The sequence below is a fragment of the Natator depressus genome, chromosome 5 (assembly GCF_965152275.1).
Source record: "Natator depressus isolate rNatDep1 chromosome 5, rNatDep2.hap1, whole genome shotgun sequence".
In the NCBI taxonomy this organism is placed as follows: domain Eukaryota; kingdom Metazoa; phylum Chordata; order Testudines; family Cheloniidae; genus Natator; species Natator depressus.
In genome coordinates, this window is record NC_134238.1 from 100,147,659 (window position 1) to 100,167,984 (window position 20,326).

A 20,326-nucleotide genomic window follows, 5' to 3' on the forward strand; every position below is an offset into this window, starting at 1 on the left:
TCACTTAAATGCAGTTGATAAATGATTTTTTAAAAGAACGACAGTGGGATTCTTTTTCAGCATCAGTAGAGTCAAGCTAATGTACAGACACAGAATACATACAGACTGCAGGTATATGTTACAGTATACCAATGCGCATAGATGCTTATATTTTGGTAGAAAAGCTAAAAACAGGAAGGAATTACTGGTTTCAAAAGCATTTGAATTACAAAACTATTTAATGACATAATTGTACAGATGAAGAGCTTAGCCTTAAGGTAAGGACAGCTTTCAGGACAATTAAAAAATTGCTGGCTCTTACACACAGAGTCTTACATTTATCAAGGACGAAATGTTAAGAGTACCATATTCAACTGTTATCTGTCCTCAAGAATAAGAATGGGTTTCTGGTAGTGTTTTTGAAAATGGATGCCTTGTATGTCAATCGCTGGTTAGAACTGGAGACTGATATGTCAAGTCACATGGATCATGAACATATTGCAGTATGTAATAGATAATGTAGAACAGAGGGAAAAGATAGGAGGAGTTTTAGTAAACATATTCATAGAGCAGCAAAGAGAGAGAAAGACGATTCTCAGAAATGCAAGATGTCTGTGATGCGGCAAGCACTTACCAGAATGTGACTTGAATTGGAGTAAGGCACTGTTGTACCCCAGTGTAATTAGGACAGATTCTTTGCCCACACGACAGTATTCAGTGTCTCTGTTAACCAAGCATTTAAACACACAGACGCCATCAGCTGAAGGGGAAAAAAATACTTTAGAAAATTTTAAAAAGTTAAACACAAAACACAAACAGAAGTATAGATATCTACAATTTAAAACTGTCCTAAGCATGCACTAAAGATGGGCAATTTAAGGGAGAAATTTGTTCTCTAGTACAGTGGTTCTCAAACTTCACCCCCTCTGTGATCCACAAAATGGCTGAAAATTCACCCCCCTACCATCCATATGCCACAGGCCTTTGTGAGCTGTGCTGTGTTTGGGGGGCGGGGGGCAGAAGTAGATGCAGCAAAAGGAAGAAAGGTGATAGTCCCTCCTCCTCTCCCCAGCCCTGTGTTCCCACAGGATCTTAGCAACAGTGGAATTTTACTGGTTGCTCATCTGGTGCAGGCAGTCCTGTAAACATCTCTAACAAAGCACTGCTGGGTCACACCTTTGGTTCAGAACCTGCTGCTCTAACCAGTGGAGTTGCAAAGAAAGAAAAAAAAAGGAATCAAGCTGTAGCAACAAAACAGAATGAAGGGACCGCAGCAATTTTTCCTTCTTTTGCATCTTTGGCATTTGGGTGTCACTAAATGCAGTTATACTATGCCACGCTGCGTGCGAAATGAAATCCACCCATAGACCCTACTTTCTACAACTTTACTGATAATGATCCAATTATTTGGCTTAACAAGAATATACTTTTAAGCACTCTTCAGCTGAAGTAAGCACAGGTACTACTCTCTGAAGAGGAAGATCAAAAATCAGAGGGATGGGAAATGGTAAATGATCAGATTCTCGCACAACCATCCTTGCAGCTGTCAGGAGGTGAGCATGTGACACAGTTTGCACGTCCTGTAAAAATATTCATCCTTACTTCCAGCAACCTGAAAATGGCTGGAAAGCTTCAAATTTATCTGGCATCTACAAAGCAGGGGCTACCCAAGATGAAGCCCTCAAACAGCGTTTTAAACTGCCACTCATCACCATAGTATCTAAGCTCCAGTGTTTTCAGAGACAATACCCTGAAAGGAATCCCAGCACTTTCTCTTTTCCCTGATATTTGGGAGTCGGGAGGAGATACCATCACTGAGCTTTGTTTCCAGACAGTTGCGCCTCTCATTTTAGTGTAATCCTCTGTCAGTTAAGCGTCTAGTAATTTTTTAAAGACCTACAAATAAGTAAACAGGTTGGTAGAGCTGAATGAGTGAGTTTTGGGGGCGGGGAGAGAGAAAAGATTTTGGGGGGCAAATGAGAAAAAGCACAGGGGAGAAGGTGGAGCACGTAGTGTAAGGAAAGAAAAGAACATAAGAAAGTGGATTGAGAGAGAAGGGAAAGAGGGTACAGACAATCAAAATAATGTAGAAAAATATACTATGATCTGGTATAGAACATGAAAGAGAAAAACTGGAGTGAGGCCAGGATGGGAAAGGTAGCACAAAAAAGCAAAAGAATTAGTAAGTTACATTTAAAAACAGTAATTCAACAGAAAGTTAATGGTAACATACTGTCCATCAAATACACTGTATTTATTCTGTTAAAAAGCAGGAAGTTCCACTAGAGGGAAGGAGAGATACACAGCAGCCCACATATCTCCTCTCCTTCCACCTCCTCCCCCGCTAGCCATTGGGCTTAGTCCTGGGGCTAGGAGGTGTGAGGTAAATTTTTCAAACTCTGCACTTCAAAGAGATCTGCTGTGGCTAGAAATAAACACAATATAAAGATAGTGGACACTCTAATACACATTTCATATGTTATTCTAGGCTTAACTATTCAAAACCTACGAATTTTCAAGAGTGTGTTCCCAGCTTGAGCTTGTACAAACCCAGACAGATACCTACAAATTTGGGTTTCAAGACACACGCATTTCTGTGTGCATGTACCTTCCTCCCTGGACTTGTGCCCATGAACACATCAGGATGGTCCATGAGTAATACAATTGCTTATTACACATAACCTCCTCAAGTAACAAGCCAAAGTGACCATGCAATCAGCTACTTCCCCCACAGTTATATAGGGGTTCTCCTTTAGTTCTAGTTGTAGAGGCCTGTGCTTTTGGTGGTAAATATCTCCAGGGTTTAATCCCCACTGAAAACAGCAGTATCTACACAGCCACGGTCCATTACACAGATCTCACCTTTGGGAAATGAAACATTTTCTTTATCAAAGAACCAGTTCAAATAATCTCTTTGGAACAATGCGCACACATGCACTCAAGAGTGAATTTCACTCTTCGGCTACTCTATTATGTTACTGTTTTCTCAGTGTTGCAACTTACTTTCTTCTGTAGGTCTATCCAGTACCCAAAAATCAAATACACCGACTACAAAATTTAACAAAAGTTTCATGGAAGTGGTAAGGCTGACACACAGTACAAAGTTACAAAGAGAGACTGGAGCTAATATGGAAGACAGAGCTATACTGCTAGATTTACTGGATGGCTTTTTATATAGACAGAACTCAACTGTAAGAGTACAGATCCAGATTTGGAGACTTACTCCTCCAAACTCCAAGTGTTCTGAGTCAGCTTCTTAGATAGAACTGAGCCACAACATATGACATCAACAAATGAATCTGGATATGGATCCCAGCTTTTCTAAAAAATTTAGAGAGGAGCTGGGGAGAGCAGGTTCAAAATTGTGGTTCAGGCAGATTTCTTCTTTTCAGTTTCCCAGCATGTAATGTTTTCACTGCTGATATGAAAGGGTGGTGCTCACATACGGTACTTTTTAAAGAGGCAGCATCATATACTACATCAGTAACCTAAAATGTAAAGAATGGGGAGAGATCACTAGTAGAGTAATAACCAGAGTGTAAGCATCACATAATTCTCAGTAACATCATCGAGAAACCTGGGTCTAAAACAAGTGCAGGACATACAGAAACAGATCCACATTATCCTTCCAAGGATAAACTTTTGTCATATTTAGATTTATACCTAAAACTAGAGCTGCACAAATCTTGGTGGTTCAATTCACATGATCTTACATAAATCCTTTTCTTTGGTTTCTTCCTTTGTGAGGATTCATATTCCTTGAGTTTTCCTTTGAGGTCTGGAAGAGGGGGCAGCAGGAGGGACACTCCCACTGTTATATAATTGCAACAAATCTCTTATTCAAAAAGTGTGACGCATGGCTAGAAAGGATTAAGCAGCTTGCAGGCTAAATGACCCAGAGCCAACCTTTAGAGACATGTTAGAAAAGTATGCAAATGGTAATTAGGGCCATACCATGGTAGATGGGCTAAAAGTTTGAATGCAAACCTGTATTGTTAGAGAATTAGAGGTGATACTAATTGTATGTGTGTATTCATATCTTGTTAGATGTTAGCTATGTAAACAGACAGTTCCTGTCTATCACTATAACTGTTGATTCAGAGATCAAAAGGGATTAACAACCTTTAGATGAACCTTGGGTGAAATAACGTCATTGTCTATATGTCTCTTTCAAGTTTGTGATAAACTGCTTAATGAATAAATTATTGTATGTTAATCCCTGTAGCTAATTACAAGTGATGCTTAGGAAATAGGTCTACTTCAAAATCTCGATAATTGCCTATTGTTTGCCTAAGGACTCCGAGCTGTCAAAGAAGGCCTGGAACTGTATAAGAATGTCTGGGGTCCTGATCCTTTTTATCTTAGATCTGCTTGATGATTCATGCAGAGGAAGCTTAAGGCATAAGGCTGAGATCTCCCTAACCTGGATCACCCTGAATATGGACATTGGACTATATCCTATGGACTAATTCTGAAAGAACTCTTCGCAACTACAAAACTCACCATCTCTACCGTGGATCTGATCTCAGAACTGTAATCATGTCTGTATGTACATTGATCTTTTAACCAACACTCTCTCTTTTCTTTTTTTAATGAATTTTAGTTTAGTTAATAAGAATTGGCTGCAAGCATGTATTTGCGTAAGATCTGGAATATTCCTTAACCTGGGAGGTAATGAGTCTGATTCTTTGGGATTGTTAGAACTTTTTTATATGATGGATAAGATTTTCAGTAATCCTCATCATATTTGACTTGGGTGTCTGGGTGGAGGCCTAAGGCTGGGTTGCTTTAAGGGAACTGGGTTGTTGGCTTCTGGGTAATCAGAAGCTGTTACAGAAGCTGTTTTGCACTAGTTTGGTAAAACTAAGTATTGGAATATCCACCAGTTTTGGGGATTATCTGCCCCATTCTTTGAACTTCACCCTAATTGAGTGACCTCAGCGGGGCTCCCGGGGACTCTGGTCACAGCCTACCTGAAAATGGGAATGGCTAGTACATACCCACTTACCTGATGGGGTGTTATGAGGAGGAATGAGTTAGTGTTGGTAGAATGCTTTCAACATATAAAGCATTTCAAAATTCTAGATATTTTTGTACTTTTTTTTTTTTAAGTTTTCCCCATTAATAAAGTCTGCTAAACATTTTAATTCACATACAGGTGTTTCTGTCTTAGACATGAGGACTATTCTCTCTTCATTCCACCAGAGCACATCCATGCCAGTACTTTTTTCATTAAGTAAGAAAATACATTAAAAAACCTTAATTAGATTTCATTTAATGAAGCCAACACAAATCTTTCAGTCTATAATCTCTTCTCACATTTTTTCAGAATACTTTTAATCCTTTATAGCACATTATGAAAAATGCCTCACCTGGAACCTGACTGTGTAATTACTTTAAATGTTTTTTTAGTTCCAACTGCTGCTTTTCAGATAATAAAACTAGAGATACACTTTATTTATACTATACATACTCTTAGTTTAGCACAGCATCTACATATGCAGAGTCAGGAGGAGTAAAAGGTGCTTCTGAAGATGCTACCCAAGTGAGTAAAGCGCACAAGTCCTATTGACTTTTATGGGACTTGTGCTCCTTACTCATTTAAGTGATTTTGAAAATCTCACACCCAGTCTTTAACCAACCTGTGCTAAAAATATTTACTGACAACCTTCAGAGATATACACCACCACCAGACAAGAAGCCAGAATCCACTCTAGATGTCCTAGACTACAAAAAACTGATATGCCCCAAGGGGTTAAAAGAGCACACACTGTGCGTCTTCAAATCTGGAGTGCTGTGAAAAGGAGGATTTTTCCTACTCGGAGAGAGTAGGAGACAGCCATGAAGAGCCTGTGGTCAGTCACAGCATCCCCTGTAAATATCACATACTAGGCGGAAGTTTGTGTGGTCTCTTTACTGTTTCATATGTGGATAATTTTAGGCAAACCACTGGGCAATATTCAAACTACTTTGCTCCTTCATTGTGTTCCAGTAGGCCCTTACCCAAACAGTTGTGGGACCTGTATATGGCAGATTTCATGTAAGTTATGAAAAGAGCGTGCAATGCCATTTTCACTGTAATTGAAATGTTAGTAACATTGTGAAAGCGGATCTGTGCCTCTGTTTCCCCCCCCACCTTTTGGTCTTGTCTATTTAGAGTTTAAGCTCTGTGGGACAGGAACTGTCTCTTACAGCCCTTAAAAAAGAAAAGGAGTACTTGTGGCACTTTAGAGACTAACAAATTTATTAGAGCATAAGCTTTTGTGGGCTACAGCTCACTTCATTGGATGCATACTCCTGTTCTTTTTGCAGATACAGACTAACATGGCTGCTACTCTGAAACCTTACAGCCCTTAACACACTGGAATTCTGAGTTTGGTTGTCTTCTCCAGGCACTACTAAAATACAAATAATAAATAAATAAACCACCCCCCAAGCATAGGGTACTTTTAGGGCTGGACCCTAGTCCCATTTACATCCACAGGTATTATGCTGTGACTTGAGTGAGAGCACAGAATGAAGAAATCAGGGAGTGAACTCAGTACAAAAACAACAGTTATTGTTATTAAGGAAAGCTTACCCCAGATGTTGGTGTGAGCAGAAATTTGAGGATATTCAATACTGAAAGTGAGTAAAGTTTCAGCCCAAAAGCTGCTTGTTTATGCGTGCACATGCATAATATATATTAAACAAACATATATGTACATACACACCCACCCACAGTGTACGACCCAAAGGAAGTGCAACTTGAAAAGAAAACAAGAAAACTTCAAAAAGATTATTAAAATTCAGAACCTATAGTACTTGACTTTATATCACTATCTTTTTTAATTTAAAAAAGTTTAAGATGACAGGTAGTAACTAACATGTACTTAACAGATAATGACGTCTCAGTGATTTCAGCAGTGTTACATATGTAATATTTAAGGAATGTATGTATTTCTGTACAATTCCTCATTTCTATTAGGGAAAACTTTATTTTCTTTAATCAGGCATGCATGGCTTCCTGTACCGTCCACTTACTGTATATTACACCTTTCATGCAGAACACTACAAAATGCTGTACAAAACCTCATATGTGTAACAGCTCATAAAACATTGAAACATATGACTATGATTTCATCTGATAAACACTAAAAGCCAAGTTGAAAACTTGTGCTTTTTTGCCTACATATAAGAGGCATGATGATCTTGCCTGAAGCAACTTCATCAAAAGCTAACTATACAGACTAAGATTCTGTACAATGCAGGCCATCTCTCTGTAGGTCTATAAGAAGCGTCTTGCATGATCAGGAATATACCGTACATACTCGTTCATAAGCCGAATTTTTCTGGTAAAAAAGTGAAGCATCAAAGAGCCGGGGTCGGCTTATCAACAGGTCTACACCAAAATTTGATGATTTTAAGCTCTTCTGAATTATTGAATATCCAATACATTGTCATTTTGTTTACCTGGAGTGTTCGCAGGCACGGAGCCCATCAGCTCCCAGTGGCCGTGGTTCGCCGTTCCCACCCAATGGGAACTGAGGGAAGTGGTGGCCACCACATCCCTCGGTCCGTGCCACTTCCTGCAGCTCCCATTGGCTGGAACGGCAAACCACGGGCACTGGGAGCTGAGGGGCTCCGTGCCTGCAGACACTCCAGGTAAACAAAACGTCCCGACCCGCCAACGGCTTACCCTGACGGGCCAGGAGACAAAGTTTGCCAACCCCTGTTGTAGATCGCTGATGATGGAACATCAATTCTGGATTCACTTGTTTAAAAATTTGTTAACATTTTATTTTTACTTAAATTGTATATTTGTTATGTTATAATTGAGATAAAAGAAGTATTAATGTAAATAAAATGTATGGCTATCAATTATACAATTTTTCTCAGTTCATGTCCATGTAAACAAAGCGCTTAAAGAATGTGCTTCCCTAAAGTTCAATTTTCCTAGTACTAGCGGTTTGCTTTTCCTAGAATTGTTCTACTACAGGACTATATTATAATTATTTTTATAGTGAGTACTTATATTGATTGTAAAGTAATTTATTGTCAATATTGCAGCCTTTTAAAGCTGCGAAGTATTTGTTTAGTAGACTAGATTGGCTTGAAATGAATGCTAAAAGAGCAGTGCTGCAGACCTGCATGACATTTGACCCATGCATTTCACAAAATGCTACACCTTACAAGCCAATCAGAAAAATACAATGAACGATAGTACTATGGCACTGGTGTCAGTCCGCTACTGTGTAATTTGATCTCTTCATGCATTTCTACCAATGGACCTCGTGAGTCTCGAGCCAATCTGAAAATATAACACACAGAATCGATGGATTCTGTAATAAAATTGAAATAGCCTGTTATTGCCCAGACATGCCAATCTACAGGGCTGCTTTCAAACAAACAAAGAACAATAATAATTTGACAGTGATAAAGCAGGTGACATTCCTACATAAAGTCCTACAAAATCTATAACTAAATTATTATTTTCTAATATTTTCATACTAGTATTTAAAATGAACAACTGTGAAATCAAAAGAAAACAGTCTGCTTATCATGCAGCGTTCAAACTTAAAGTTGTTGAATATGCAGAAGCAAACAATAATTGCGCTGCTGCTTGTGAATTCTGTATCAATGAGAAGCAAGTAAGAGAATGGCGAAAAAATAAAACAACACTAAAAGGCATGCCAAGAAGCAAGAAAAAATGTCCAACGAGGTGTGCTTCATTTCCTGAGCTGAAGAAAGATTTCAATGATTGGGTTGTTGAATGTCGACAAAATGAGTATGTTGTCACTAGAACTGGAATTTGTCTGCGTGCTCTGCAAATGTCAAAAGATGACAAATACAAATCAGTAAAGCCATCAATGTTTGTCGCATCGGCGGGTTGGTGTACTCGCTTCATGAACCATCATGGTCTCTGTCTTCGTCAGCAAACAAAGATAGCGCAAAAGCTGCCAAGAGATCCGGAAGAAAAAAATCGAACCTTTCCCCAAAGGTTTATTATAAAACATCGAAAGGAATATGCATTTGAACTTGAATTGAACAAATAGAAAATATGGATGAAACATCGATGACATTCGATCTTCCGAGCAACAGAATGGTAACAGGTGTTGGTGAAAAAACAGTTTTAATTAAAACCACTGGCCATGAAAAAAAATCAATTTTATCGTGGTTTTATCGTGTTTGGCCAATGGATCAAAGCTCCCTCCTGTTGTTATTTTTAAAAGAAAAACCTTGCCTAAAAACATGGAATTTCCTGCTGGTGTCATTGTACGTGCACACGAAAAGGGATGGATGGATGGATGAAAGTGGGACTATTGAATGGCTGGAAAAAAGTGTGGAATAAGAGACCAGGAGCACTTTTCAAGAAATCTGCTATGCTCGTTTGGGACATGTTCAGGGCACACAAGATGGATGAGGTGAAAAATGTGGCCAAAAAAATGAAAACTACTTTGCCTGTAATATCTGGAGGCTTAACTTCTGTTCTACAACCGCTTGACATCTGCCTGAACAAACCCTTTACAGACAGGCTACGCAAAATGTGGTCTGAATGGATGTGCTCAGCATGGCAAAATTGACAAAAGGCAGGAATCTTATGAAGCCAAAATCAATCTGGTCGCCCAGTGGGTCAAGGACGCGTGGGAGTCCATTCCCTTGGAAATGACAGAAAAATCATTTCAGAAATGCTGTATCAGCAATGCGCTTGATGGGTCAGAAGACGATGCCATATCTGATGATGACACAACAGAGGCTGATGAGGAGAAGGAATATGAGTCTGAAGATGACACTGCCAACATCTACGATGACAATGCAGGTAACAGCTGTGACTGAAGCAGAGTTTAATTAACTGTTTCGGACTTTGAAGGATTTTAAGACTTTTTAAATAAGTACCTTAGAACAATATGAGACTTTAATATCAGTAAATGGATATTTAAAACACTAACTATAATTTTGAAGGTGATAATAACAACAGGTTTTTTGTTAGATTACATTAAAATAATTCCAGCAAAACTTGAGTGTTTTTTGTGATGCCAACTTTAAAAATATAGCAGGGGTCTGCAAACTTTGGCTCCCGGCCTGTTAGGGTAAGCCGCTGGTGGGTCAGGAAGTTTTGCTAACCTGGAGCATCTGCCACTTCCCGCAGCTCCCATTGGCTGGGAACGGTGAACTGTGGCCAGTGGGAGCTGCGGGGATCCGTGTCTGCAAACGCTTCAGGTAAACAAAACATCCAGGCCCGCTAGCAGCTTACCCTGATGGACCGGGAGCCAAAGTTTGCCAACCCATAAAATATAGGGTCTGCTTATGAAAGGGTCATGGAGTTTTTGCCATTTTTACCTCTCCATCTTGGCTAATGGGCAAGTATATACGGTAAGTGGTTGAAAGGTCAGTTATGTCCATTAAAAAAAAAAACAACAACCCACAACACTTCATCTTATCTAATTTTTAGTTGATTATATAACTAATACTTTGTTGGACTAGTAATCAGCCAGTGGTCAAATGGTCAGAGTGCATTTTGATAATTTGCCTTCTCACAAGGAATATAGCAACATTCTCAATTAACTGGAGTTTCATGCATGATCTTATTAGACAGTGTCCCCCAGTAGGGAATTGTAAATATTCTCTCTCTCTCTTTTAAGAAACACTACCCAAGGATCTCAAAAGGTTTTAAAACATTTATAAATTAAGCCTCAAAATCCACCTATAGAACTAAAATGAATGTTTCCCATAAGTCATTAATTAAGATTCCATTAGACACTAATGGCAACATTTTATCACAAAGCAAGGACTCCCTCCCTACCAAACACAGCCACCAGGAGCATATTATTTGGAGGAACAATTTAGCTGCCATCAGTCATTTAAAATGACAAGGCTGGGAGCAATGTTTTCTTCATATCAGGTTTGGAGTTAAGTTCTTCAAAATCTAAAACGAGATATTAGGTAGATGTGATGATACTCATGATATAATTACTGGACTCTCAGAGTCAGAATAAATGATAACAGTCCTACCTCTTATGTAGCCGTTCATCTGCAGATCTCAAAGCACTTTACAAAGGAAGTCACTAACATCACCACCATTTTACTGATGGGGAAACTAGGGAGAAAGAGGTGAAGTGACTTGCCCAGGGTCACCCAGCAGAACTGTGGCAGAGCTAGGAATAGAACCCAGGTCTGCTGAGTCCCAGTTCAATGCACTATAGAAATTACAGCCCACCTCATTCTAAAGAAAAATTCTTGCTAAAGTATCTTGTTAATGCTACAAAACCGAGCAGTGAATCATCTTCATGCTGAGCAATGATGGGATCATAAGTGAGACTATTATGAATGGCAGTGAACTGAGCTCATTAAGACAGACTGGTGATAAAAACCAAGCACTGAACCCAAGAGATCCATTAATAGTCATTAGTGCATAATGCAGTCAAGCCAATACTTTGTTCACCGTAAAAGTCTAATGCAACAGAGAATTCAAGTTGGATGAAGGCTGAAGGAGCAGAGGTAAGCCTGGTAGATAAACTCACAATACCTAATAAGCACCATTTTGGTAGTATGGTCAGAACTGAAACTAAACTAGAGCTTCTCAGATAGCTAAGCATTACTGAAGACGGACAGCATCTTTCAAGCAATTAACAAATGTTTGAAACTTTGCTCTGGAGGGAGTTTTGATGTTGGTGAGAAATTAATAAAGTCTTCCCAGGTTAAATTTGTTTCTCTAAAATGTAGCAGTCTTAAGAGTGGATCCCAAGAAGGAATTCATTTTTGAGACGAAGGAATGATAACTCAAGAGTGCTGCACAAAAGAGATATTTGGACCTTCGACTGCTCTGGAAGCTATTTTATACAATACTGCCAGCCAGTTCAAAAACATCTGATTCCAGTTTCCCAGAAGATTAATCATTTATTTAGGAAAAGAGATTACAAGAGTGAGAACATAGTAAAACTATTGGAGGAGATTTCAGCACCAAAAATCAGTTCTAGAAATTTAGGAAACAAAATGAATAACTAAGCAAAACTATTGATCCTTGCAGGAAAAGCACTGAGTAGTGAGAATCTGGCAGTCTTAAAATGCAAGCTATTTTACAGAAATGGAAAGTTTTACATTACACATTTCAGAAGAAGCTAAAAAATTAGTACCTTGCATGGCTTTCATATTCATCCACCCACCCACCCACCCTTCGAAACAAACACAGGCCCTACAAATTAAAAGAAAAAAGCGAATTATAGTATGAATGCTTGGCCCACTTTTTCTGATCTGTCACATAATCTTATCTTGCTACACACCCAATTATGATTTATTGCTTTGACTGATGCTGTACCATTTGCTTAGTTGGTTTATAAACAAATAAGGAAATGTGCATGATCTGTATGTCCAAAAGTTTCTGCTAATATGCAGTGTTTAACAGTTTTTATATTCACCAATTTAAAAAATTCCCACCTGGGATGATGACTAAAATTACTGAGCTTCTATCAGCAGTTCTTTACAACTTTCAAACTTGATTTACATGATTATAATTTTGCTGATAGTATGAGATGAGCAGGCCACCTATATAGGAGATGCCAAGATGTCACATTATTGCAACATATGAGATGACCATACTGATTAGCGCACACTGAACCAGAGTCCTGCAACTAACTTGCTTAAAACAAATGCCATTCAGTTTTTATGGCTCATTATCTTAAAGACAATAACAGGAATGAGAAAGTTTCTTTTGAAAGGAAAGCCAACATATCAGGGAGAGCTAAGAAAGGTGGAATCATAAACATCTTTAGCATCTTTTACAGAATATCTTTGGAAATAATGATACCTAGAGTGCAAATCCTGAACAGGGAAGAAAAATGTGAACAATCCAGAGGAGGCAAAAGGGGGGGGGGGAGAGAATCACAGGTCAGAGAAAGAACAAGGTGACTAAGAAAATGAGAGTTGATAGCACTTTTATATACATATGTGACCTTCATCTACTGAACAAGCCAATGCATCTGAAGTTGCCACACAGTAATGTAAGAAAGAATTCAAAGCTGTACCCAAGTAGATATCACAGTAATCCACAATCACAGCCACAATATATGAACTGGTTTCCAACAGCAGGTCTACTAAATCAGCAACAAAGTGAACAGAAACAGAAGTTCCAGTCACCTAAAGAGAATTCTAAGAAGTGGGGATATACTAGAAGATATGGCAGGACTGGTTTGGAATCAAGTTATCTTGCTGAAATAAAATGTCTGACATTCCCTCTGCATCCAGAATGTAATATCTCCAAGAACTAGAGCCTGAAATACTGCTTATGATACAACAAACCATTAAACAGTTGGGGGCCTCAGCACAGTCGAGTTCCATATTGTCATGGATGGGGGGGAAAAAAGGAAATCCAGAAAATGGAAAACAGCAGTGGTCTCATCACTGCATGGATGGCACACAGACTATGGACTGTTATGGCAAAAGAAAAACTGGTTCATTCTATTACAAACATCATGACTACCTGTTATGTCTCAGAAGTGTTAATACATTGAAATTGACAAGGTTTATAAAACTTGACCAACTGCAATATACACACCTCAACTTTTATAAATATACACCAAGTATTTCTCTTACATTGCTATCGTAGTTGTTAAAGTTATCTTTATTGCTGTATCTGTATTTTCACTGCTGGCAATAATCTGTCACTTTTCGATCAGATCACTGCCTATTTGTACGAAGGAAGGAAAGCAAACAGCATACTTATTTTCTTTCTTTGTACTTGGTAGCACAGATTGCCAACCACAGTGAGATGCTCAAAAGATTTACAAGGTCTGCAAGATTGAAGAGAAAATATAAATTATGATTTTATAAAATATATGTCAACATTTATGCAGTTGAGATTGGGCATAAAGGAGGAGAGGGAAAAATGAGGAGCTACTACTGAGTAAAAGGCTTCAAACAGATGAGTTATAGATCAACAACCTATATGCTCCTGAGATCTATCAAATAATTCACAAGTAAATATTGGTTCAACATGGGGTCTAGAATTATGTTAGCCTGGGAATGGGTTCTCTTGAGGCTGAGCATATCAAAAAGGAACTATAAACAATGCCACTTTTTGATCTGTAGTGTTTTGAAAATTACAATTATTGGCACCTCTGTAACCTGAAAAAAATAATCAGGTATAAATATTATTATTCCTGGTGGAGACCCTTAGCACTTCTACCATCTAATGCTTCTAGGAGTGCTGGGATAGGAAGAGGAAGTACAGTGGCAAATGTAGTTTGTGGAGTAAGAAGAGACGGAGGTAAATATATACATTTAGTGCAAAAATTTCCTTTTGAACGTTATCTACACTCCCCTCCCCAAAAAACCAAAAACAAATATAGTTTTAGTTTGCAATTCAAATGAGGCTCTTGGGTATTAAGATATTGAACAGAAAATTGCAGAGTTAGGGGCATCATACACATATTTGACACCTAGTCAGCTTCAAAATAGGTGACTGCTGTTATTTGTATTGGGGTAACACCTAGGAACCTCCCCACTACGGCCCCCTGTGCTAGCACTGTACAGACAAATAGTACAAATGACAATCCCAGTTCCAGAGAACTTGCAATCTAGGTTACAGACAGCATGTGACAGGTGGACAAAGAGACAGTTGGTGGGGAAAATGAAGTAATAAAATGAACAAGAGTTTAGCAGAAAAATGGAAGCCACAGCTTGCCTCTTGCCTGAGCAAACTTTTAAAAGTGTTTACAGTACTATTCAGTCAATACTGCTTGACTATTTACAGGAAACCGTATAGTCAGTTTCACTAACTGCTGTCTAACATAAAAGGATAAAAAATATATTTCTAATCTTAGGCCTTCGCTCTACACTACAACTTTTAATCTAGTTTGTAATCAGCGAATGAACATATTGTCTCTAAATGGTTTGTGACCACACACAACATAATTAATACACAGTAGATGTATGGCATCCTGGCCAGAAAGCTAAGTTGGCTCTCTAGTCTCCTCCCGTAACCAGTTCTAAACACTGTTTTATTTCCCATGTAAACTGATCCCTTAAACTATCCCTGTGCAGCCAGTAGGGCCACCCCTCCTTCTTTACAGCTCTCTGGGCAGCAATTAGGACATCCTAGAGCACCCTGCCGGGTGTCCGGATGGAGCTGCTGTGCATATATGCCCTCGGAGCACTCTATCCCTGCCGAGGTGTCATTGATAGAACTCGCTGAAAAGTAAAAACCTATTTTCGTTAAAAACTGTGAAGTTATTTTCATTTCAAAGGGCTGGTCTACTCTTGAAAGCTGTACTGGTCTAACTATGTTAGTTAAGTGTAGGGTTGGTTTTTTTGTTTTGGGTTTTTTTTTCTTTTCTGATCAGCATTTGTGCTGGTACAGCTATGTGTGGACAAAGTTATACAAAGGTGCCTTATTCCAACTACTCCACTTCCTGTACATAAATAGCTATACCTGTATAAAGCATCAGTTCACCAGCATAACTTTGTCCAGGCTAGGGGGATGTACAACTTTCCAGTGCAGACAAAGTCAGAGTGTTTGAAATAGACCCATTTTGTATTGTTAAAGTATTTTTTATTTATTTATTTTTCAATTTTCCAAAAATATATTTGCAACTGCTTATCAAAGTTTTCATTTACCAAAAACCTGTTTTTCATTAACTTCTTTTTTAAAAAGGCCAATTGTTCACACACACACACACACACACACAGTTCAAAAAAAATTCAATCAACTTTAATTAAAGGATAGATGCCCCGATTTTTTTCTGAATGCAACATCCAAACATGGTGAGGTAGATGCAGTCACAAACTCAGCTGACACATGATTATGTTGTGTGACTTTTTCGTCTCCACATTACTACCGGTATGTCTTCGTAACTGGAACGGAGATAAGCATGTCACAAATTGGTTACTAAAACATGACTGTTTTTAGAGTGGACTGGTGCTTAGGTATAATGAAGGTAAAAGGTTCTCAGCTATAAATATAATTTTAAGAGTTAGTAAACGGAAGAAAAAAAATTCACAGAAGTGTTCATTTCCAGTTTTCACTTAAGTTTTCCAACAAGCTCTACTTTTTCCTTTCTCTGTGCTCTTTTATAGCAATTTCATGGTAAATTCACTGTTTTCTCTGTTGTCTCATCCTACCATGTGTAAATAACATACTACAGATAGGTCTTTCTTAACTCAAGGTATAAAAGTCTAGTGAATTGATTGCACATTTGTTCTTCACACTTGGCAGATCCCTAGGATCAGACTACAAGCTCTATCAGGCTAGGGCCTTTTCTTCATACTTACTCATAAAGTGCCTAGTATAGCGTGGGCATTAAACAAAAACAAAGCAAAAAAATCTGTCAGTACATCTTTAACTTGATTAGATATAAAAAAAAATGTTGTGAGTTATTTGAAAAGAAAAAGTACCAGACTTTATATTGTAGGATAAAAAAATGCAATAAAAACAAAGTTAACTGTCATACCGTGTAAAAACATTTTGCTACATAAATGGCTGTCTTTTTAGTTCAAAGATATTTTTATATCAGCAGCAAGATTCAATGTTATTTATGTTCAAATGCTCATTTACATTGGTGCCTGAGTACAGGCTACAGTACTGAACAACATGATTCACTGCAAATAGCTCTAAATAACCAATGGCTAGAGTAGATTGGAATTGGAATGGAGCTCTCACTGCACCAGCCAAAGAACAGGCTAGTTACTGGGAGAGCTGCTAATCCAATCCAGAGGCAGAAGGGACATTCCCCATGTGCTGCACTCTCCTGCTCCCAGTCTCACTTTGACACCCGGAAATAGCTTCCTACCAATCTCATGGAAAGCACCACCACAAATCCTACCCACCACTTAAAAGTAGGGCTTAAATGGGGGCACAGACCTTAGACTGGCCCTCTCCACAGCGTCGAATTTCATCCAGCAAGAATAAGGTGTATAAACAGGCTGACTTCTAACTAGAATAGTATTTTTACTGTAGACAAGAGATCCAAATCTTTTGGAGAAAAGTTCATAGTGGGGGAAATGGTTTTTAATTTAGAAAATAGGATTGTAATAGGGTGAAATCCCATCACAGGATAGAAGGGATAACTAACTGGAGCCAACATCTATTGCACCCATGTTGTGGTTAATTAGTTGCTTCTCAGCCACAGGGTGCTGGACCAACAGACCTCAGATGATAACTTAATAGACCACCTTTGCCTCAAAAAAGTTCAGTCTGGAAGAAGGAACCACTGGGACTCTTGTGAAGGGGCTTGAAGCAGAGTCTGCAGGAGAACAGATGCCTCTGGAAGATGCAGTCCGAGAGGCCCAGGGCTCAATACCAGAGTTAGGGAAGAAGACAGTCACTCCAAAACAGCTGCGAAAGGAGACTGAAGTCAGAGACCAGAGGAAGGGCTGAATGGCGCACAGAGGCAGATGGCCTACTGGGAGCGAAGGAGATGAAGCCTTACAGCTCTGGTCCCTGACGCAAAGGGGTATACTGACGGTGATCACACAACTCATAACAGGGATGTGTATTCATGTAAAATTATTGCACCCAAAAGACTAAAGGGAAATAAGGGGCTTAAAACAAACAAAAGGAAGTATTTTTTCACACAACGCACAGACAACCTGTGGAAACTCCTTACCAGAGGATGTTGTGAAGGCCAAGGGTATAACAGGGTTCAAAAAAGAACTAGATAAATTCATGGAGGATAGGTCCATCAATGGCTATTAGCCAGAATGGGCAGGGATGGTGTCCCTAGACTCTGTTTGCCAGAAGCTGGGAATGGGCAACAGGGGATGGATCACTTGATGATTACCTGTTCTGTTCACTCCCTCTGGGGCACCTGGCATTGGCCACTGTCGGAAGACAGGACACTGGGCTAGATTTACCTTTGGTCTGACCCAGTATGGCCGTTCTTATGTTCTTAAGCCAAGCTCAATATCCTACCACGAGGCAAGATTTCAAAAGACACACATTGTGCTTGCTGCTTCTTGTAAATGTACAAGAGCAATCTTGAAGTATGCCTTTAAAACTACACACAGAGGCCCCCCAAGAGGCTTGAAATGCAGAGGCTTTAGAGTACAAGCAGAGCTCAGTTGAGTGAAAATTTTACTTGTGAAATAAAAGGGAAGGCCAATAAGAATGTAAAGCTATAGTTTTGTCCAGTACCTTAAAAAAACCCACAACCATTTAAACAATGAGAAGAGGTATGGAAATGTCATCTATACTGGAGTAAAGACTATTTAACCCAGATTATTCTTTGATATTTCTTGAAAGAAAAGCATTTGTAACTGTCAAAAGGCATCGAAAGAGAGCTATGCTGGGATTTGACTCTTATTTCCTTCCAGACTGAAGGCTGTGTTCAAAATTCTGACATATTGTTTCCTTATCAGAAGAAACTACCAGCATCTGGGATCAGGGCACACAGGAGACAAAAATCCAGACCCATCAAGTGTCATGCATCTCATGTGACATTTATGAATTTGGCAGGTCTGTCCCACATCTCATGGAAAACTCATACAGAGAAAAAGAGAAAGAACTCATTCAGCAGGACCAGTGTGCCCTTTAGCAGCACTACATACATCCCACACAATTTTTTAAGCAGAAGTTTATGGCTATATGCAATTTATTTAGAAAATAATCAAATTAGTTCACTGACTATTTTGTATAAACATCACACATGGAGCTGTACCAAACTTGGCAGCTATGAAAATGAGTTTGCCATTTTCACTGCCTGAGGGCTTTATTATCTGAAACTGTCAATATTAAAGAACAAAATTATGTAATTGCTTTTGTTTAAAATCCATTTCTGAGTGTTAAAACTCATTTGCCAGAAGGCCAAAAGCATAACATTTTCATTTGGTATTTAGGCCAGAAATTGTCTCGTTAGATGCCTTGTGTATACTCTCCTAATTCTAGATGTAATTCATCCCATAACACGCAAAGCCCAAGTAATTAGACTTTGCATGGGGAACTCAGGAGGAGTAGCGAGACATGGGATTTGCAGATTGCCAAATTGCAGATAGCACCAGAGGGACCTTCCAACCTACGTATGGGAAGATTGCATGCTGAGCACCTGCACTGCACTCCCCAGACAATGATTTTGTGTCACTGGATACATTTAAAATATTTATCTAATAGTCCCCGACTCCACTCCCAGGCCTTACTTAATCCTTTTCTCCACTTCGCCTGGCTTATCAGGGTTTTCAGGGACCCCCTTCTCCAGCATGCAGAGGCTGTCTGCCTGCAGAAACCCCCATGTCCCCATGCCATCCTATAGAGCTAAAAGCAGATATAAGTTGTGTTGAAAAGTCTGCTGCAGGATCTTTCTGCTCAGCTTAATTTCAGCTCATGAATTTCCTCTAACAATATTTGAAGAGCTTTCCTATCTAGTGGATATCCGGCATGTGGGGAACTCCTATGGCACAGTGGCCTCAGAGGAACTGGTTGGAAGGCCCTCCTACCCCAAAATATTAGGGACACAAATTGGCACATAGGCTGAACTCCTTCAGATCTCAAACAGCCCTCCTCTCTCCAGTTTTCTTGGGTACTATAAACTGAATAAATCCCACTAAATTCCTTCCCAGGAAGAGCTCATTGGACTTATTTGACCTCAACACAGCATTTCTACTTTGTTCCTTTTTCCCAGTCCCCTTTCTCACCCATTGTTTGTCTTGTTTTTTCCCCTCCACATTTTTTTTTTAAATTGTTCTCATGTTTTTAAATTCTTCTCCCCTCCTACTCAGCAGAAAACTACATATTGCTTGGCACAGAGCTGGATGGGCAGCCACTGGTATTCTCCACAGTTGAGCTATGTGCCATAGGAACAGAGCAGAAAAGCCTGAGCTAACAGATTGCTGATTGAACCTGCAGCAACGTACAGGAGAGCTACATTTGGGACTGCGATAGGAGCAAGGAGGCAAGGTGGGAGACTTTCAAGTAGTCACTTGCCACTGGCAACAGAAACCACTGTGGCAGGGGTGGGAGTTGGTAGTGGCTATGGAACATGAATTCTCCCCCATTTAATTTCTTTGCCCTGCATCCCTCTCCTCTTTGAGGGCTTGTCTACACGCATATTTTGCGGCAAGCTGAGATGTAAGTCTACATTGTGCTGGCCTGCCAGGGACTAAGTGTTCATGTGGACCCAGCTGCTGCACATTAAAAGTGCCGCGGAGTGCTCTGAAACAGGCGTAGATTGAATGGCACTAGGAGACTTTTAGTGCATAGCAGCAGGGTCCACACAGATAGTAAGTGCCTGTTTGGTACAAACTAAGCATTTGTGTAGAAAAGCCCTAGGAGAGAGACAGACAGACAAACAGAGACAGAGAGAGAACAATTTTTGTGTACTACAGTTCTACTTAAATAATTGTTAGGTTAGAAAATTATTTAATGAGTTCCACAAAGCCGGAA

The 20,326-nt window shown here is 39.3% G+C and overlaps 1 protein-coding gene across 1 annotated transcript in view; it reads right to left on the minus strand.

The window, feature by feature from the left end:
* The window catches only part of LOC141987705 (histone-arginine methyltransferase CARM1-like), a 136,335-nt gene that overhangs the window by 88,053 nt on the left and 27,956 nt on the right, over positions 1–20,326 (minus strand). The window contains exon 2 of the mRNA XM_074953304.1: positions 614–739. Coding sequence (XP_074809405.1) covers positions 614–739 — 126 coding nt within the window. The remainder of the gene's footprint in view (positions 1–613; positions 740–20,326) is intronic.